At 43.4% G+C, this 22,173-nt stretch overlaps 1 protein-coding gene across 8 annotated transcripts in view; it reads right to left on the reverse strand.

Moving 5' to 3' along the window:
* The window catches only part of cdc42bpab (CDC42 binding protein kinase alpha (DMPK-like) b), a 72,591-nt gene extending 54,564 nt beyond the window's left edge, over window positions 1-18,027 (reverse strand). For 4 of the 8 annotated variants that reach the window (XR_005072374.1, XM_037085642.1, XM_037085643.1 and 1 more), the window contains exon 1: window positions 16,660-18,027. Coding sequence is in view for 7 of the 8 variants with exons in the window: in XM_037085642.1 (XP_036941537.1) it covers window positions 16,660-16,837 (178 nt within the window). In the remaining variant the exon portion in view is untranslated. The remainder of the gene's footprint in view (window positions 1-16,659) is intronic. The other 4 variants (XM_037085641.1, XM_037085640.1, XM_037085644.1 and 1 more) reach the window with 4 other exon arrangements.
* Window positions 18,028-22,173: the final 4,146 nt, after the last annotated feature.

Below are 22,173 nucleotides of genomic sequence, written 5' to 3' on the forward strand. Positions count from 1 at the left end.
GCAGAGTTGTGGTCATCTTTGTTGAAGTACAGTCAGTGTGTTGTCAATAAGGCTGACTTACCATGATTTTCATTCTTCATTTTTCTATTGATCATTTTCTTGATTAATTGATTGATTGTTTGGCCTATAAATTGTCAGAAAATGGTCAAAAATGTTGACAAAGATGTCCTGAGATGTGTTGTTCCGTCAGAATTCAGTTTACTGTCATAATGGACAAAACACCAAAACATTTGCTATTAATAACTTCCTAACTAATGGTGCTTATTGGTCAATCATAATCACATTGTAATGGTGCTATGAAAGCACTTCCATACAATCATACATCATTAGTTCTGCAGCCGTACCTTGCAAAAGGCTTAAATATTAGGGATTCAGTGCAGATGAGTAACCAGATACACAGTTTACCAGTCCAGTACCAAAATAGCACATTGTATTTATATTATTTGAAAAGTCGCTCTCGGTGTGCAGCTGAATATTATTAAGCTACATAACTCACATGGAAGTTTGCTAATAAAGAGTGGTGACATGTTTAACAATGTTATTATCCAAAAATGATCCATTAACAAGTACTCAGGTTACCAAAAGTGCACTGAACTATGAAAACTGTTCTGTTTGTCATATCCAGTTAGATTTATCAGATGTGGCGTTTGCCCTGACATCTCTGCTTCAGAAGGAGCAGCAGACTCTGGAGGTGGCCACCTGAGAAACAGACACTGACAGCTGAATGAATCTTCTGCCTTTACTGCCAGCAGAAACACTTGCTGCTCAGTCCCAGGAACAAATGACTTTATTGCACCCTGTGAGTGCCTCCACAGGCCAGAGCTCTCACATGAGCCTGAAAGGAAAAACACTACAGGGCAGTTACAAGAGCCAGAGCTAGGAATACCAGGCATTAGCTGTGGGAATGTTCGACGACGCAGACGATATTTTCCAATACCAAGTGAGTAAAAATCTGAGTTGGCACAGTGCGTATACAAGAATGTAGCCGTGCTGTGGCACCTCGTCAACTTCCAGCAACACCTTATAAATTTTGAGATCAGTCAAATTAAACTCACCAATCACTTAAACAAAAGTAAGACTTTACTGCCTGTGGTGTTCCAGCACCAACATGTCACAACATCCTGACAGATATTGCAGCACAAGTTTCCTACTGCCTTTTCTGGGCTCATCCTCTCTGATTGTTTTTCCCCTCTGGATGTCGGCACTTGTGGAAAATGAGGGGGGTTGTTACTCGGCCCTCTGCGGTTCCACTGGTACGGCCCGACACTGACATTGCACCATTTAAGGGTTTGATTCCCATTGGGACCACCCATACTATAAATGGATCCACCCAAATGAATGAAAGCATCCTCTAGGCATTTGTTAAGAGGAAGAGAGAGGCAGGGAGGAAAGAGCAAGAGAGGAAAGAAGTAGAAGATCATTGATTACTGGAAAGAGTGATATATCAGACAACACTAAGATGTTCTTGACATTAAAACTACACATTGTTCTTCTATGCATTTATATTATTATGCGCTCAGACACCTCCCCCACCGCAGTCACTGGAAAAAAACAGAGTACAGATAACCTAGGCCTTTTACATTCAACATTACGATGTGTTCGGCTGTCAGCACCCCGTGGCGATGTGCGTCATGATGGAAGTAACCCAAGATTCCTTTTATTCTGTGGAAACCTGCCCAGCTAGGTGTGCACAAGATGGGGCCGAGAGGAAGGACCTGAAGCTACTGAGACAATGATAGACTGAAAACTGGGCTGGGAGACTACATGGTACCAAGATGAATACTTGAATCAGTGCTCAATAATTAAAAAGCAGTTAACATGAATGTGATTGAGCAGTTGAAAATAGTTTTTGTAACTTCATCTGCCCTGAAGCCCCAGTACGGTACATCCCAGTTACCCACCAATTACGGGTGATGAATTACAACCGTGGAAAACACAAAAGACTGACATTTAACTCACAGAGAGGCCATCACAAGCAACACTAATATTAGCAGTTAATGCTACAATAGCACAAAATGTAGATGATTTGACTGTCACAATTTTGACTCTGAATCAAAAATGTATTAAAATGCGCTTTACTGTTTGATCATCAAAACAACACAGCTAACTTACCAGCATCCTGCAGCTGCACTTCCAGACACTAAGTGCATGAATACGAGCAGCTGAGTGGTACTGGAGGTAACTACAATATTTCTAGAGTTTTGCTCTTTTTCAAAGATCTTTTATGAACTCTGAAGTGGGTTCACTCAGGACAGATTTGACAGATTTATAACAAATTACATTTCAATCGTTGCGATTGTTAAATCTCTGAAGGGTACCATCACAACTTTATATTTGGTGATTATTACCTGAATCAAATCAATTAGTTAGACAACAAGTTTGTCAAGAGTCATTACATAAACCACGATGTTCCTGTTTGTGTCTATGCACATGCAGGGATGAGATCACAGCAAAACTAAGTCCAAAAATACAGTATCTGGTAGGAAAACTTTCAAATCCTTGCAAATCATCAGGCAAGTTATATAACCTAAAGAGAACAAAAAAATAACTCTACTTTTCCCATGCAGGTGGTGGCCTCTCCTGTTACAAAGCAATCATGAGCACGCTGTTAAGTTAACCGACACTGAAATCTGGAGAAAACCACTAAATTGCCATTCGCTGCTCCCGAAATAAATGGAGGGGACTGAAGTGCTACAGCTATATATACACTTCCCCCTCTGCTGCAGCCATGCACAACAGACACTTTCTAGGCCACAACCAGTCCTCGCTGCTGCAAAAAAGACTAGCTTGGCTACTAATTATAACCTCCATAAGAAAGGTGTTAGCGCTGGGACTTGTAACCAAAAGCATCCTGAAAATATGCATCTGGCAACAGCTGGGCGTGTCAGGACGGGCCTCCTGTTCAGAGCAGGAGGACGGTGCATACGTGAGCACGATACAAAAATGAATTATATTTCAAAGCAAGGATATGGTGGTAGGGCTAGGTTACATAGCTGATAGGACATGCAGAGATCAAACAAGGGCAGGGCCTGGCTCTTCTCCATGTTGTTATCACAGACACACTTTTTGTGTTTACATCACAAACATAGAAGATAAGCACAGAAGATGCTCCGTCTTCTAAATGTTCATTTTCCCCGACAGTAAAATGAGCTAATTGTCTTCTGAAAGCAAACAAGATTATTGATACCCATTCACTAACCGACATGGCACTACATTCATATGATGTCTTTTATTGTGTTAACCGGCTGACCAATTAACAGATCCATCCATGAGTCAACCAGGCAGGGAGAACTCCAACTTATCCATTTACGACTTATCCATGAGCTCTGGCCCAAAGGTGTAAGCTGGCGGGAACAAACAGTGGCCGTGCAGTAGCAGGCGGACACCTATATAACAGTTACGAGACTAATGACCTCACTGATAAGCTGATTGAGTCAGTGTGTGGGAGGCCACAGCGGGACGGGCCCTTGTTTTGACGAGGACATGCGACATGTAGGGGATCACACAGCGACTCTCTCAACAGGCTGTTAGACCGCAGGCTGCACCTCGTCTGCTTCCACGGTGCTGTGCTGCACATAGTGCAGATGTCCAAGGTGCTTGTGATACTCTACATTGACAATATACAAAATTAGCTCCTACACCTGTGATATCAGCATGTGGCTCATATCACCTCCACAACTGCTCTCTTCTTCTTTAGTGATGATGAATCAGTGAGCATAAGGAGGAGTATAACTATGAGCTCCATTCAAGGTGGGTAGATAGTGTGTTCACGTTTGACCTAACGGTGGGCGATGAGATGATTTTAGATCATGACTGATCTTGGAGGCGTGCACAATTTACATTTCAGGCAAATTGTAGAGACTTTGGCCAGATCGCACACCTTGCAGTGGTGGCCCAGGGTGCAAAGTAAGAAACTGTCTGAGATAACCTCCATCCAGAGCGAGCTGAAAGACAGCGCATTTGTCAAAATCCTGTTCGCTATACCCCTAAATGTTATCTGACAAATTGCCTACAGTGATGTAACTCAATGGCCAAATTGAATTGTGGGTAATGTAGTCTTTGGATTTTGGGCTGTTGGTTGAACAGAAAAAGTGACTTCAAGACTCTTTGGTCTCTTGAAACTGACAATTTCGCATTTTATCAACTAAACCATCAAGGAACATGACAACAATTTACAGATTAATTGTTAATGAAAATAACTGTTATGTAGTTAAGTAACTTTAACATGATGCTGGTATTGTAGAAAAGGCTTTATGCTGCAGCTTACACTCTGGATGATTGTGTCTACTTTAAAAAGAAGAAACACAAAAACACAAGTGTAGGTAACGTGTTATGCAAGAGGGAAAACTTCACTGCACGGACTAAAAATCTTTCTGCACTTGGTGGTGGGCGAAACACACTCTAGCTAATAAGTGCCGCTGAGCTATTTGCTGACCTTGGGATTATCATTATAATAACAAATGGAAATGCCTCATTTGTGGCTTTTCCTTATCATAAGGCGACCAAGTCTGGAGGGAAACACATTTGCACAAATAAGGCATTTTGACTCAACCGATGGGAAACCCAACAAGCAATTAAGGCTAAGCATCTAGCTACAGAGGCTGAAGCATGTCTGGCAAATGGAGAGTAATTATTGGCTAATATCAGTAAATTAAGTGTCTGGACAGATATCTACATCGAAATCCAATTCCAATTAACGCTAAGTTCAGCATTACAGGTACTGAAGTAGGAGTCAATTGTACAGTTTGTTAAAGAAAGATAAAAGGAGTGTGCGCTCTTTTGCGTGTGTGAGACTGTAATTAACAAAGAGTATTGCCATGCGTCATTATGGTCAATTGATACCAGAAAACCACACATTTCAATATTGCAGAATAAACACTATGTCTTGATTGCTTTTCTGTATGAACTAAGCTAACTAATGCCAAAACAATTCCCAATACCCCTCACCCCACCCTGCTGACTTCTATAAAATATGAGCAATCAATAAACGGGAAGGGAGAGAAATAAATGAAGTAACTATAGCACTGATTAGTCTTATTTCAAAGGCCTGAGGGGGTGAAAAAAATATTGGATTTGGGGGTGATGAAATTCACTCATCGGCAGCGTGTCAAATTGTTGTGTCTGTACCATGACCTTGAGCACAGGGAGGAAACAGCGTGAGACAGCTCTCTATATATAGAGGTGAATAACAGTTGAAGACAACTGAGATGACAATCAGAGCGACCACAGGATTTCCCCCACCAGAGATGTCTCTGGAGAGCGAGCAAGGAGAGGGACGGCCGAGGATGGTGAGGCGTGGGCTAGTCTAAGCACATAAAGTTCATTCAGAGGGACTGTCAAAAGCCCCACTCGGAGTCACACAAATAGGCTGTTGCACATAACCAACCACAAACTCACTCTCACACACTTCCCCACAACCCACAGAAACCCCTTTCAAAACAGATACCACCAAACCGCTAAATCTCTGTCAGAATGCAACAGCGCTGAGGAGGAAACATGCTCATGAGTGAATGTGTAAACACATCACCAAGAGCCTCACAGAGACTTCATTTTATCACCGACAATCTACTCAGACAGCACGAGGGGCCATCAGATTAGTTGCACGTGAGACCTGCTGGCATGAATGACCACCATTCAGGTGGACGACGCATGAATGGAGCTGACAAACTGCTCAGCTATCTGACATTATTTGAGTCATGTGTCTCTACTATGAAGACGGGGAGGTCGGAACAGGAAGTACAAGAGACACACACGCATGCAGCAGCGTGGATATATGGATAGGCCTTAAAATAGATCAGGTCACCGTCAAACTCGCCATCCACCGCATCACGAGCCAAGGTCAATGCTGCATCAGTGCCAGTGAGTACAAGCAGCACTGAGGCAGCGGAACAAAGAGTACAACAGATAGATGAAGTCACTCCAAGTGATATCTTCCTCAGCTAATCTAAGCCAACAGTGTGGGCTCCTCTGATCTATTGAAACTATTTCACTTTGTCCCCAACTCTCGCTCTAATGTACTTCTTGCCTAATTTCTCACGTCTCCTCTCTCATTATCTAATTAAGAAGATGGAGCAGAAATGCAATACAATACAAGTTTAAATGCAATGTGGGGTTATACCAAATTGTTTGTAGTTTCATTCGTACCATTGACAGTCAAATTCAAAATCAAGCTGCAGAGCTCTGGTTGTTTGTTTTTTCTTGCATGTCTGTCGGCCTCAGAGTGATGGCTGGGTGCATATTAACTGATACTGGTAAAAAAATCTGAATACCCGAGTCAGATTTATAAGCTGCATCAGTGCATCACTGCTGATGAGACAAACATGGTGCTTGCTGGGATTCTGGGTCAGAGCCTGCTTGTGTAACCTGTAGGCTGCTGCAGCGAGGTTCTTGCTAAGAAGCTAATTTAGCCACTGGATTGTGCAGTCCTAATTTAGACAGAACAAACTCAAAGGCCAAATACCTGTCCCTTTCATTTGGCACAGAGTTCCCTTTCTGAGTATGACAGCATGAGATAGAGGATCAAAGCCTGTGCTCTGTGTGTGTGTGTGTGCTCAGCAGAGGAGCTTTATTAGGGATGCAGCTCAGCTCTGTGCTGTCAGGACGCTGCTGGACCGACTGCGCTGTCTGATCGACTCAGCCTCTGCATGTGTGACTCTTTTGCACACGCTACCTAAAAAGTATACGCATGCTAACGCACCCAAAAAGAAGGATGTACACCCTCACACACATGCACACATACAATACTCCTGATGCATGCCCTGAACAACACACACCCAAATCCATCCCTGTCGCTAGGCAAAGCTGGGATACAGCAGTTTGGGAGGGGGCAGAGGAGATGTGAGAGGCAGGGAGGGGAGGAGGAGAGAGCAAACAGGAAATAAAGGAGGGTGGGAGACAGAATAGAAGAGAAGAAAAGAGAGGGATGGCACTGAGACAAAGAGGACCAACCAATCAACAAGGGATATGTAGCATTACAGAATGAATACAAGCAAAGAAGAAAGTGAATGGAGAACATGACACACAGACTGACACAGATCTGGACAGTGACAGCAAGGGGCATGCCAGGATCTGACAGACAGACAGCCAGATAGACAGACAGAGTGAATGGGGGCTGGTAGGCATGGGTGGACAAAGAGGCGGACCTGGCCTCATCCAAACAGCTGCTGTTCTCTCTAACATTGCACCTCTGCTCCAAATTCCACATGCAGCCTGGCTGTGAGGGGCTGGGGCCTGAGTCAGCGCTTTTCACTCACACAGCTGAGCCCTCTGCTGAAAACAGCCAGGGGATGCGCTGGCTACGGCACGAGCAGGGGGACATAAAGCAGCTAGGGGGAGATTTCTGCACCTAAATCAAGGCAGCAAGCAAGGCAGCAAATGATATGTGTGAGTGAAAGAGAGTTGGGGCAGAATAGCAGATGTAGGCAGAGCTGTTGCAGAGAGGGAGGATCATTTACATCCATAAAACATGACAGAATCCCTGAACAGCCATGTGGCTGGCAGGAAAGAACGTCTAAATTGAATGCTCTCTGATCTCATGCTAAAGCTAATGGGACAATCCCACACAACAGAGGTGAAAAGTAGACACCGATTCCTGAAGGACATGCAGTCCGAAAATACAAAAACATCATGGAATAAATAAACGTAACGTCATTCACTCGTTGGCATCTCCCCATACTACCACAGCCGGGCTTTCATGCCAAACTGCCTCGCTGTTTCTCTGCATGTCAGAAAAACATCCTGTGGCAGAACCGAGCACAGGGTGGAGAGATGGAACTGAAGGCCCAGAGATGATCATATGCTGCAGTCTTCTTCCATGTTATTTATGAGCTTGTACCCTGACGAGGCTCCTGAGGGCTCTGGTTTTTAGAAAAGCTAATAGGTTTTATCCTGGAGTCAGAGACACTGGAGGGTCGGGCAGCAGATGCACTCCCATGCTGACAGATTTATACGAGCAAAAACGCTGGGCCGGACGGATATTGTGATTTAAATGTTAAGTTATTAGAAATCCCCCCTTTAACCCTCCTCCTTGAGAGAACTGTGCTACAAAGAAACACGAGACAAATAATACAGCAGGGTGTACTTCACACACAGGCTGAATTGGATCAGTAGAAACTGTATGGAAGCCAATTTGTGTCTATGGCTGCTGCCCAAACAGTCTTAAATTGTCTAATCCCTAGATTTATCAGTGGTTTAACATTAAGATTTCTCCAAACTGGGGATGTCCTGTCCTTCAACATCATAAGTGTACCACAATACACTAAAGACATTACGGTTGAATAACTGCACTGTACTGTCTGTTTATCATAATAGAATCAGTAGTTAGTATGAGATTAAATGTGATAAAGTATCACTCAGAGGCTTTGTTATAATGAATATGAAGATCAACTGTGAAGAGGTGGATTATGCTGCAGTGGTGAAAGCTTTCTATCGACATGCTGTGACTCTGGCTGCCCCCTTGAATCCATTTTATATGTTGTCAACTCACACTGACAACAGCTACATCAGATCAAAATAGAGCAAAGAGTCACCTCTCTGGCCTGCAGACAACAATTAATATGTAATACTTATGACAACACAAACATCATGTATGGTGCAAAGTTATTGTTCATTTGGGGGCATTTTTCTGGCTTCGGTCCATTTCCACTCTCCTGTTAGCTCCGGATTGGACTGGAAAATACCTGCAGCTAAAAGCTATTGTTCACCAGTTAGTCACTAACTTGGTCGGTCTGGCATTTGGTGCTGGGCAGCATTTTACACTTTTTTTTTACTGAAAACAGCTGCCTGCCACAGCTGGAAACACTGCTCGATAAGAGTGAGTCATAACAGTAATGTCACTGGGCTAAAAAACGAAAAATTAGTCAAAACAAGAGCTGAAATGATAATTATCTGGTACGTGATCACGCCCCCTGTAAAGATGAATTTTCCTTTGTCCCTGTGATTCCTGTGAATTCCTTAAAGTTTTATGAATGAAAAAAAAGGGAAGGAAAGTCCTTATTAGGCTTTTCTTCCCACTGTCAATTAGCTTGGCTTTTACTTACATCTTACTCAGACAGACCAGCATGCAAGCCGTCCCCTTCACTGACACACACTCCCAACTCTCAGAGTATGGGAAGAGACCAAACTATGCAAGCTAGCGCCTTCGCCAGTTGGCTGTGGGACCATTTCAGCTGAATGGGTGGAGCGGGCGAGCAGCTTTCCCAAATTCACCCTTTGACAACATAAAAAAAAATCTTGTGAGAAAACAATGTTGCTCTGTGTGAGTGTGTGTGTGTGTGTGTGTGTGTGTGTGTGTGTGTGTGTGTGTGTGTGTGTGTGTGTGTGTGTGTGTGTGTGTGTGTGTGTGTGCCTCACTGGTGGAGACTTAGCTGGCAGACAAAAAGGAAGACTTGCTAATTGCTCCTCTGAGCTGAAGAGTCATTACCGCAAGAGCAGACCAACATTTTCTGTATGTACAGAAGAACACTTGCAAATGATTAAACCCTCTCGTAGATTTAGCAGACATCAAATTCATTGTGCGTGCTGATGCTAGCAGCTTGATATCATGAGCAATTTAGTTGAGTAAAAACTGGCTGAGGTTGTAGTAAGACAGATATGGATGATAGCGCACCAAATAAAAGTCATGCTGATTCTTAATAAGCCAGAATTGTGACATAACTTGTGCTTATGAAAGTCAGCGGTGTGTGCTTCATCCAGAAATAGGTTCATCTTACAGAGGTGGACTGCAGTGAGAAAAGACACATAATAATGAGCCAAAACCCGCCGACTGACAGACGGTTGAGCAGAGAGGTCAGCCAAACCCAGCTCACTGCAGGCACTGCAGAGGGAAGGACGGGGGAGAACAGGGGGAGAAGAAGGGAAGAGATAAGAGGACGAGAAGGAGTGAAGGTGAAGAAAAAAGGAAAGGGGAACGACTGGAGAAGAGGAGAGGCCATTTGCAGTCAGATCCCAGGGGTCCTGGCTAATGACCTGTGCTACCGTGTGTCCTTTGGGAGAAGGAGAAAGGAAACCTACCCTTCCCCTGCCACTTTCTGATGACACATCACAATTAGCAGCAGGCATTTCTCTGCCTACAAAGCTCCCAGACACATTGACTGAGTGGTTTTAAAGGCCATCTGTGAAATACGCAGATGCTGAAAATGCCACGCACAATTTCACATGTGTTACCCTGCTAAAGGTCCGGGTCATCCTCAGCATTGACGCAGCAGTGTCCTCTTTGCTATCACAAATAAACCGCCCCACCCCTTAATTAACTATGTCTCACAAGTGGCCCCATTAGAACTAAAAGTAGTCTTAAATATCCTCAGATTACCCAACAGAGGTGACTGATCTCCAACCATTTAACAGCAAAATTAGTTTAAACAAGGGTAAACCCTTAGCCAGGAGAGAAGTTTCCCTTCTGGGTTTTCTCCAGGTTCAATGAAACTAACAAAGAAAGCAGCAGATCATTTACTTCATCAGGCTGCATCCAGAACATCGTGTTTTTCAGGTGATGAAGGTGTTTCTGATGGAAGGTGATAAGGAGTGGCCAGTCTTGCTTCTTTTCATCTCTGCTCTACCAATCAAGCAACCAGCACAGATCTTAGACCAAGGCCAGGGACAAGGTTACAGTGGGTATCTTTCTGTAGCTTTTATCTTTCAGTGTCTTTGTCAAACTATACACCGACTAAACGGATGGAAAAAGACTTATGTTCCCTTGTCCTCAACACACGCGCACGCGGAGCCAAAAAATACTTGTGATTACAGCAGAGCCATTTGACCCTGGAATGACTGCTGATTGTACCTTTTCTTACTAACAGACAAAAGCCAGATGTTGGCAGTTGTTCATTGGTTTTGTGTCCGGTGTGAAAGGAGTATTAGTGATCCAATCTAGTCCATGCACACTCGTATCTGCAGCAAAGCTTTAATTTGCAAGTGCCCTAATTTTATGGAATAAAAACATTTAAATGTAACTTTTATGAAATCCTGAGCACCCAATTATCTTGAAAGCACCTCACAACCAAAGGATCCTGTCTCAGTCAGGCCACACTAAAATAACTCCTCTGTAACTGGAATCATTACATTCTTTTTCTTCTTTCGGCAGCTCTGTTTGGGTTACTTTAGAGTAAGTGAAATGTTAAGGGCATAAAGAGCAGAATAAAGTGTCAGTGGCTGCTGGACCGCTCCCTCTGGGATACTAAACTCTGGTGATAAGTAGCGAACACCAGGAGAGGAGAGGATCTACACGGGCCCCTCGGCTATTCCTGTAGTTTGTGAGTTCATCAGGACAATGGAAAAGCTCTGTATGTATGTGTGTGTGCTTGGATGTGTGTGTGACGCAGACAGGAGAAAATAACTCTGTGTGTGTGAAAGAGTCACAGAAAGACTCGATGAGCTTATGAGTGTTCAAGTGGGCAAACAGACTGTAAGTGTAAAAAAGGATCGACCAGCAAGGAAGTAAACATGTTTGTGACCTTGCAACTTCACAATCCCGACAACGCTACCAAAATACTGGACACAAGTGAGCCACCGACTACACAATGACACAATGCGATACAGCTATCCCACTTCCTCATATGACATCATGTACTGTTGGATCAGGACCAGCTCACTGAGTCCTTGTGGTTCTTTCCTGTTCTCTGTGCCTGCCGTAACCAGCCGACAGCCAGACAGGAAACGGTAGAAAAACCAGGAGGGTAACAAGGATATCCTAATAGAGTCCAGCCCATACAGGGTCCCATCTGATATTCAGGGAATTAATGATACAGAACACAGATTCTTCTGCTGACTCGACACAGACTGCCAGTGATGTGAGTGTCTATTTCAGCATCGTTGTAATTGAGTTTTGATTTATAAAATGTGACATTCAAATTTTACGTGATTACTTTTTATCTGATTAACAGATAACCATAGCTAATTTTGCTAACTACGTGTTTAAATCAAATTATTATAAGATCATAACCTGAACACAGTAAAACACTGTGTCACAATCAACCCTATATCTATCTTTATCATCCAAAACGGGTTTCCAAAAATAAAATCACTGGAGCACATTTCCTGCCTGGTTTACCTCTACCTAAAAAGGCAACAGGCAAATCAAAGTGCAGCTGCAGAATCAACAGTGATCTTGCACAGTCAGTCAGCCTGGTCTGGTCAAAATACAAGGGTAAGATGCACAATGGACATGAAACCAGAGGTTTCAAATGTTGGCCTTGTATATAGCCTTGTTTGTTCTTGGTGGGGTGGAATGGCCTCCAAACAGAACTTAAAACCATGTGACCAAAAAAATTCATCTTTGGAAGCAACACAATTTAAATTCTTACAGGCATAGTGGCAGCTCCTCTGTTCAACAGGGGAACAACAGGGAGGGACTGCAGTCTGTGAACTATGAGATAGCCTAGTAAGGCAAAACCACAATAATAAGCCTGTGTGGAAGTGTGTGTATGTGCGTCTCCACTGTGAGTAGTGCGTGAGGCATGCTGCCAATGAAAGCCTCGCAGGGTGGAGCACACATCAGCTGCAGCTGCACAGCTGGCCACTGCAGACTAACACCGAGTCTGGATTGAGAAAAGGTCGGGCTGCCTCCCCCATGTTTGCCTACTGTGGGCTGGCATGGCTGCTCGTTTTCACTCTGCTGCCCGACAATCCGTTTCCCAAAACAGGGACGGGGACCAGGACAAAACAAAAAGCAGGAAATGATGGGAGAAAAATGGGAAAACAGGATATCTGAGAAATGCATGCGAGTGTGTCCACGGAAACACAGATTCCTGTTTAGAAAACTGAAGACATCTTAATAGTGCACAAAACACTAAACTCATTAAGTTATGTCAATACAGAGATTTTTTTCATCACTGCTGGAACTGAAATATGAGGAAATGCTAACACCACATTGGTCAATGTGAAACTGAAAGAATCACACACATATGTTAACTGTTCAGTTCCTGGCTGAGAAAATCATATTCTTGGAGTTTTAATGCTCAGCGTTCATGTTAACTCTATAAAGCATCTGATGATATTTTCAGTACTTAACGTAACAAAAATATCAAGTGTCATCATGCCGAACACACCCCATATATTACAAATAAGAAAGGCGTTGACATAAGCTGGATAGCTTACATTGAATTTCACACACCAGCTCGTTAAGAGAATAAATACTAGCGCAAGCCTGAGCTGGTGAGATTGTTAGACACAGTAACTGCTGTGGTGTATGTGAGGAGTCAGGATACAGCGTACTTTCCCGTGTTCATTTCCCCTGTGGCTGCAGGTCATGTAGGGGTCTCCATTTCAGCTGAAATGAGGTCACCAAACAAGAAGAAAAGCAAGCCCAATACAAATGTTTGTCTTCTTCTCTGGCTCATATACATTCTTGGGAAGAAAAGGGAACATCGCTGCACCTTTGTCACGGGACATAGGCCCAGCGAGTAAGCCACGATGATGTGTCTCTTCTGTCAGAGCAGCCTCGGAGTGGCTGACAAAGGCAGATCACTCACAGGTTGTGGAGGTCTTAAGTTTCATGGGGCCCATCTTGAACCATTTTTCTGTATGCAGGATTAAACTGTGTTTTGAGTGTGTGTTAGCACTATTTGTCTAATCAAACCTGTTTCTTATAAACTATAATCAGTGACGTGGACTCGCTAGCCCCATGGCTCAGTATAAACATGGCGGTTTAATGGCATTATAATAGTTCTTCCTCAGCTAATATTATGCTATTAACTGTCCAAATACTGCAGGAGGTGCTGCATGTGTAACAGGTGCAATTTTTTCCTTTGACCCTTTGGCTGGGTGTTCTACCAAGAAAGAGAAAAACAAGGGAGTGGTGACTTAGAACAGGACAAGACTTGACCTCAACTACACCTTGCTTGTCTTGATGACTACATCAAAAAGATACGGTCTCATATCTTGTGGACGGCGTTATCGCAATGCTAAAACCAAGTGATTTCATCCCCACCAAGATTGGGGATGTAGTCTTTGATTTTGCCTGCTACCACTGCTCTAACATGTTTGTTTTTGTCCAATGATAAAGCACATAAATGCCTTATCCAAAAAAGATCTTCTTCCCATTCATGGCAAGAATGCGATTAGCATAAAAACATGCAAGTGCTAATTTGCTGCTCCTAAGTTATAAACATGTTTCTTTGCTCCCAGCTAATAGTCGAGGGCTGTGTGTCTGCTAATGCTGGAAGTTGGTCCAGCAAATGCCATGTATTTAAAGGGTGTGACTATTGTTTGCACAGTCACCTGGTTACTTGATAAGAGGACAACTGATATTAAGACTCCCCCAGAGGTTTATCATGGCTCCCTGATTGGGATAATAAATTACGGTAAATTGTTTACGTGACTTCAGCTTGAGTGACTTCTAGGAACAAACTGTAACTCAATTAAATCAAATGATATTAATTGAAGGACCTGGAGGATTCTCAGAGAAATCCCACTGGGGCAGAACACAGTAATGAGCCAACAACATGAGACCTCGACAGGACAACGACAGCCTGGACTCATCCGCATGTTGTGTGCTGTGTCTGGGCGAGCTCAGGCACAAGTTTCTTGTGTCAACACAGGAAAATGTCAGGATCAAGTCATCACTTGGCACCCAAGCACAGGGCACCTTTCCTCAAATGTGAACTTTGCAGATTTCTTTTCTCCATTTTTGCCTGCACCCATTTCATTCCCTAAAGTCTTTTCAGAAACATAGTTTATCATCTATTCAGCAGCAACAGAGAAAGACAGTGAACCAAAAGTCTTCACCATCATGTTTCTGTATTATGAAAATGGAGCCCGAAGTCACTCTGACCAAACTGTAAAACAAGGCAGTTATGATCCAACATGATCCTGCTCATTGTCCAGTTCTGGCCTATTTCTGGTTAAAACCAGTCTCCACCCATCAACGGGAGGGTTTAACCACCTGGTGCAGCAAAGTGCATTCTGGTTGTTACAGGTTTTCTACCTTTTGAGCAAAAACTGAAAACCACTGCCCTTTTCCCCTGGTCATGTAGGACCAATTTCAAAAATATCTGTATTTCTACTGTATAGAAAAACCCATTTTCTTCAAAACAATGGCCAATTTCGAGTGGTGAAAAACGATTTTAATGGCTAGGGTGCACCAGCTCTGATGCAAGGCCAGCTAAATGCAGCAGACCTGATGGTGTCTACCCGCTGGGGACCAAAATAAAATGCTCTAGAGGAAACAATCCATGTGTGATGAGTAAACACAGTTGGGAATGGCTTTCAGATAGGCAGAAAAGTGAGTCTTTATCCCCTTTTAGACATCAAAATTACCAAATCCAGCCATATCCAGCCTTTTTAGAAGCCAGCACAGCTCCATTTTTAGCAGAGAATGGGTTGTCCAGATGGTGACTGGTGGGGTAAACCATCTGAGCAGCCACAGCCAAAATTTACCACCATTTAACTGCCATCCTGTCTGTCTTTGACACTGCCACTCTATAATGGGCCAAACTGCTGCCTGGTTTTTAACTGTTTCAGAAATAAAGAAGAAAAAAAGCTGCCAGCCAATGTGCCAAACTGCACTTCCCTTCCATTATAGTTTCTTATTGCCTGCTGTATTATTCATTTGTCTCGATCCAGGCAATGTTTTGCTCCTGCACCGCCTCACACTGCTGCAGCACTTCTTCTTTCAGGGCTTTAAAAGACAAGCAGGCCAGCCAGGCATGCTCCGGCAGCTAGCTGGGCCTCTGCGCCAGATAAAAAAAAAAAAAAGGTGAGTTGTTCACATTCCTGCTTCATGCACAAACCAAACCCCCGATGTCATACACACACAAACACACACACACACACACAGTCCTTCTGCACAAATGATTGAGTTGTTTGTGTGTGGTCCTCCTGCCTCCTGTGTGTTGTTTTCTCTAGCCTCCTTTCAGCCAAGAGAGTTGGAAAGTCACAAAACTGCCTACATGCCACCCAAAACGCCTTTTCCCGATTATAAACTAATCAAATCCTGTAGGGTGAGCACGTGTGATCCCTGCACTGTGATGACGACAAACGACTACTGATCATTTTATCACTACGGCCGTCTGATACCAGACAGTTAGGCAAGTTGTTAGACGATGTCAAACGCCCATGAAAAGTAAAAACAAACTGGCATGCAAAGTGATTGAGAGAGCTACACTGAGCTTCAGAGGGATGGTGCAATGACTGACAGGCATCCACTTTATGTAAGACTGTGTTTTCATAAGAACAAATGATGGCCTGGAGGACAGGACATCTTTATGAGCTCTTTCCTGGATTCATATCAAAACTCTGAGTGGGCCTGTGTAAGATCTTCGCCTCTATAGTTAATGTCCTTCTGTGTATTCGGTTACTCTCTCGCTCATCGTCGACTTGGTACCAACATATCTGTTTTTGGCCATAAGACAGAAGACAATGTCTTCGGTTTTAATGTGTGTTTCTTGTATAATTCTTTTTCCAAAACATATAAAGCGTTTAATTACACAAGGAGTAAAGTGGACCTTGTTTTGTTTTTTTTTTAGTTTCAGGGGAGGGTTTGTTTGAGTGAGAGGAGAGCAGGCCAACTGAGCCCCACTACTACTATAAAAGGAATGTGATGGGGAAGGGAGGGCCACTGCACCACCAACATTATAAGCCTATCATCTTACCACCAAAAACAAAAAAGAAAAGGGAGGCTGAATGCACAAGCCAAACAACAGATATAAAGACAATATTGCTTACCCCAGTCCAGAAACTCGGTGATGTTCTTCTCTCTCCTGAGCGGGGAGTTGTTGCACTCATCGTAGAGACACACCAGGATATCCAGCAGCGTCTCCACACTCAGGCACTGGCCATTAGACTGAGCTGGCCCGTCCAGGATCAGCTTCTCCAGCTTCTTCAAACGCACCTCTCCCGACATGATTATTCCGGCTTGTTGGTTTTTGAACTAATGATGGTGGTGATGAAGGAGGTGGTGGTGGTGGTGGGGAAGAGGGCAGACACCTCCTCGGCCTGTTTAGTTAGCACAGAGGGGCCTGTAAAAAAATAAGTTCTCTCACCTTGAATACGTCTCAAAAATGATAATAAAAACTTTGAGTTGAGGGGAAGGCCGGCGGCTAATGCCTCGTTAAAATCGGCCTATTCATGATCTCCCTCTCGAGATCCAGTATCTAAGAGGTGGATAAGACATGTAGCACTTCCCCATTTTATAATACCTATCCCCACAGGGCATATACGAAAAGAAGTAGTCACAATTACAGACCCTGGCTGCTCCGGGCCGGTGGATTTTTTTTTGATGAAATCCCAGCGTTAGCTTGCAGTTTTCTGGTCTTCTCCGCTCGGGGAAATGTATACAAAAAAAGATGGAGTCGATGCTGTTTCAACAGATCCCCCTGAGTTGTTGTGGCGGATATTTGGGACTCTCCATTCTTGCAGCAACCCAAAAATGCAAGGCAGATCTGCAATGCTACAAAGCCCCAGCGCCCCTCCTCTGCTCCAGGAATGGAAGGGCGACACAGGCTTAGTTAGCAGCCTGCTAGGTTAGCTATTTAGCTAGCCAGCGAGCTAACGTTAACGTTACTTTTCCCCGTTCCTAACTGCCATCGTTGCTCCTTTTCTCCCAGGAGTTGACGTACAATCTCTCACAGTGTTGTCGGAGCTTAACTGATTTTTTATTTATTTTTATTTGTTTGCTATGTTTCCATCCAACTGTGGGAAGAAAAAAAAATATTCCCTTGTTTTCTCAACTCAATGCTGGCACAAATGTTCTTTAAATCCCAAATCTTCGTCCAGAAACCAAAACGTCTCTTTTTCTTCACAGTTGTTCAAACCGACGGTTAGTTACAGTTCAAGAGTTCCAGTAAGTTAGCCGTTAAAAAGAAAAAAAGAAAAACAATATGCGGGTCCTTTCTCTGTGAAGGTTACTGAGGAGCTCGTTTCACGTCAAGAGGAAAAGCTGTAGTCTAGTCTCGCTTATTCCAAATACGGGACACAGCCTAAACTCCCTCTGTCCTTCCCGTCGCCTGCTGCCTCCCCCGCCGGTCGGTCGCTTCTTGCCGTCTCTGCACAGTCAAGCTACCAGCGAAGCCTGCCGCCAGAGTCTCACGTAGGGAAAGAGCGCCGAGCAGACAGCGCTAACAGCAACGCCGCGGTGGATTGTGGGAAAAGTCGGGCCTGGTCGTGAAGTATGAATGGGATGGGGGGAAAATGTCAGTTGGCTCGCGAGGTTGCTCATAACACGCTAAAAACACAAAGTTTGAATCTAGTTACAAAACTCTACATATTTCTAGCTGGTTGAGAATGTCTCAGCTGTAAGGCTGAACGTTAAACGTCGACTTATTTTATATTTTTTCCCCCCAGCTTTCACGCATGCGTAGAACGCCGAATCCCTCCGAATCGGCCATCTTTGCTGCGCCGCAGCGTGAATCCGCCCATTGCTCTACAGCCAGCAGCCCATCTCCCCTGGCGTTGTAGCAACTCTGTTCGCTGCTGCAGGCAAAATCCCAGATCATCATCATGGCGCCCGGCACAGCATCTGCTGTGGTGCGGGAGGGGATGGAGGTGCTGGAGGGTGGAGGGGGTGGAGGGAGGCTGTCAATATTGTGAATGGAAACTGCGGGTTGTCTGTCAGTCTGCTGGTGACGTGGTGCGGAGCGGACACGTTTTCTCCTCCAGACAGGAATAATAATGACTGCTGCTGTCTCTTTAATTGACTGCAGAGCAATATGTGCATGCAGATAAACCTGTGTGGAGGCAACCATCAGTGTGATAGTTTACCTTTGAGTGAGTGTTCCAAATGCATACATTTACACAATTCTGACATTTTATTTTATTGGAGTTTATGGCACCTCAGTTACAAGCTGAGTATCTTGTGCATGTGTGATCACAGCTACCTGAGGTCCCAACAGGCCTTCTGACTCATATATAATGACATATTTTCACATTTCACATTTACTTGACTGCGTTTTCCATCCGTCAGCGTCAAGGTGTGTTCACCTGCGTCAACCTCCCGGACTGCTCTCACAGGTTTGGAGGAGTTTGTAATGCCGAGAGTAAACTCTCTAAGACAAACAGGCCTGTAGGTCAGAGTGAGTCAGATATTTGCTATATGCACAGATCCCTGAATAAGACTTGAACACAGAAGTTGAATCACACAGACAGGTGTCAGTCAGTCAGACTATCTGCAGGTGGAGGCTGATTTGCACTCTTCTGTCTGTTCTAATAAACCTGTTGGAGTGGCTAATAACAAACTGTAAGAAAACAATCATAGTCATGCATTTCATGTGATCACATGAATCATGAAAGCACAGAGCAAAGACGGGTATTTTACAGTGTCACACTTTAAATGCTTTAATTCTTGCTGGGAAACGTCCCATCCTTTTGAAGTGAGGCGCTTATCTCTGCTCAAAGTACATCTATTAATGATTAACGGCCCTCGTAGCAACTGAGTCTTAGGGAGGCGGGGGAGGCAGACATAGAGGCCTTGTGTTTTTGAGCCTGTCATGCCGCACGACATGAAAGAATAAGCTTCTATATTTGAGAAAATATTCAAATGTACGTCTCGCTGCAGAGCCGGGGAGAAGAAAAAAAAGGCACAAAAACGAGCTGTGATGAAATGAGCACACAGAGAACAGCCCAGCCTGCAAGATGTGTCCAATAAAACAGATTTTGATGGTGACCGAGTGTAATTTGAAGCATACTGCGTTGGCATGAATGTTTATCAGAAACAGCTACACCACAGTTTATATAGTCAGACCACTCAGAGATGATGGATTGTCTGGTTTTTGAAAATACATTGTGTGTTAAAGCACACAGTCCACAGCGTACGACAACACAACAACAATGCAGAGGAGGAGAAAACGTCTTCGCTCCCTCACTTTCTTTCACAATATTTACAACTTTCTCTCTCTCTTAAGAGCCGGGTCAGGAAAAATCACATACATCATTAAATACATATCATTACTATTCTGATTCAGAGGAGTTTTAAAGAGGCAATCAATAATACTAACTCAGAAATATTGAACAGAAAAGCTGCTCTCAGAGGAAAATAAGCTCCCAGAACACTGTTTGAAGCTGGAAAGGTGGCAGGGTCCGCCACATATAAACAAAGTAAAACAGTTTGAGATTAAACATTAAAATGCATCTTTCAGAACTACAGAGTGCTCCTTTAAATCATGAACTTTGGTTTGTAATATTTTAATTTGACCTTTTGTGTAACTTTTTGAATATTTTGTTATATTTGTTAAGTATTTGATGGATTATTGTTGATGTAACACGTGCACGAGGTTCAGTATTCATCGTGCACCACTTCAGATGTTTGTTGTGTGGAGATGTTCGTCACTCTGGGCGGGTTTGAGAGTTAACTACTTGAGCCTATCGTCAGCTGTTCGCTGTATGTGTGGGTGTGGTGATTGTTTGTGTGGGGTGCTGTTTGGCTCGCTGGGTGGAGCGGGCGTCCCATGTACCCTCGCTGTGACGGCCCTGGGTCCGGGTCCCGGCCTGGGGCCCTTTGCTGCGTGTCATTCCCCCTCTCAGTCATTACATGTAGCTTTATTCCTTTCTGACACATTTCTGTAGAAAATGTATTAAAATGAGGCTTCTAGGCTCATTAACAGTATTTGTTGTGTTAATCAATGATCACTAAATGTTTAAAGACAATGTAGTTTTATTCTTTTTGAAAGATAAATGATGAAAATGAGGCTCTTAATGAGCATCAAATAAATATCAAAATAAAAATAAAGGAGTTCTCCTGATTGAAGTTACTTTTTAAGTTAGTTTTTGATCTTGATCTTGTGAGAACAGACTGAACATTTTCATGACTAACGTCCCAACATAGAATGAAAAACTTTGATTATAAATTAGGCCGATGATCAAATTATATGTGCACAATTGTGTGTGTATGCACAAAGAATTTGTCCTTAAAGGAAAAGTTTGTGCACAAATGAAAACTCAGTCATTATGTTCTCAGCCTCTTGTAGATGGAAAGTCGGGAGAAGTTTCGAAATTTGCAAAACATTTCTGGAGTTTTACAATAAAACACTGTTCTCCCAAACTACTGAAACAGCTGGGGACTATAAACATGTAAAAAAAAAAAAAAAGAAAAGAAAAAAAGAAAAGAAAAGAAAAAGAAGAAAAAAAAAACAAAGGAACAAAAATTATACAACAAATTGAAAAAATGTGTCCAGCGTGATTCAAGTTTCTGGAATACTTGGAGATCCAGAGCTGGTTTAAACACTGGGGTGGAGTTTGTGCACCAGCGTCAGACACTTGTAGCTCAACAACTACAGCAAACATGTTCCTAACAAAAGTCTACACAAGTTCTTTTCAAATCAATCTGACGTATCAGGATCTCTGGAGACTCGTCTGGGGGGTCGTGCTGGACTGCAAAGCTCCAGAAAAGTTCTGTGGACTACGACTCTTTACCTGACTTTTCCATCAACATGAGCAGGAAATGACTGACACTAAAAATTTTTGGAGTGAACTTATCCTTTAAATCAATAAGGAAAACAAAGCTGTAGTGGCGAAATCAATCAGCTGATAGTCGGCATGTGTGAACTTGTGACGCAATCAATCACAGCCTCCACTGGTGTTTACTGTTTGTCTGGTTTCTTTAAATGTTGACGTCACTTTTCCAATTGTGTCAATATAAATAGTCTTTTTTCCCAGGTGGATTTTCCCTTTAAAGGCTCCAGCTGTTTAACGTGTAACCACAGCGCCCTCTGCTGCCCTCAGCAGTCCGGTGCAGCTCTCAGGCGGCTGTCTGGTATGTTGACCTCTTCTTGTTGGTTTCAGTATTTTTTGATTGGATTTAATCTGCAGGAACACTCATCATATAAAACTGCATCCTGTGTGAGTTTGATGTGTGTGTTCAGGTCTCTGCTGTGCACCACAGCTTCAGCTCTGTCCACTAATTAAAGGTTAATGAAAATATTTATTGTTAGTCCTATCTAATCATGTCTGATCCCATTTAAGTCTACGCTGGGATTAAACCCCTCTGTGAGCCGTCATCAGCTGTGTGAAATGTAATTAGACTGTCCTGTCCTGCAGCACTGCTGCTGTCCCTGCACAGGTCTGGCGCTTTTTTTTTTTTTTTTTTTTACCCCTCTGACAGACTGATCGATGATTATTGGCAGAGCAGCTCGATGCACTGATCCAAACTCTGCAGGAAACGTTGTATAGGCCATTAAGATGCAAACTAGATAAGCTCAATTCCCCCAAATATTTGATATTGAGATAAAGCAGCCAGTAGCAGATCAG

This window comes from Acanthopagrus latus, chromosome 22 (assembly GCF_904848185.1).
Source record: "Acanthopagrus latus isolate v.2019 chromosome 22, fAcaLat1.1, whole genome shotgun sequence".
Classification (NCBI taxonomy): Eukaryota; Metazoa; Chordata; class Actinopteri; order Spariformes; family Sparidae; genus Acanthopagrus; species Acanthopagrus latus.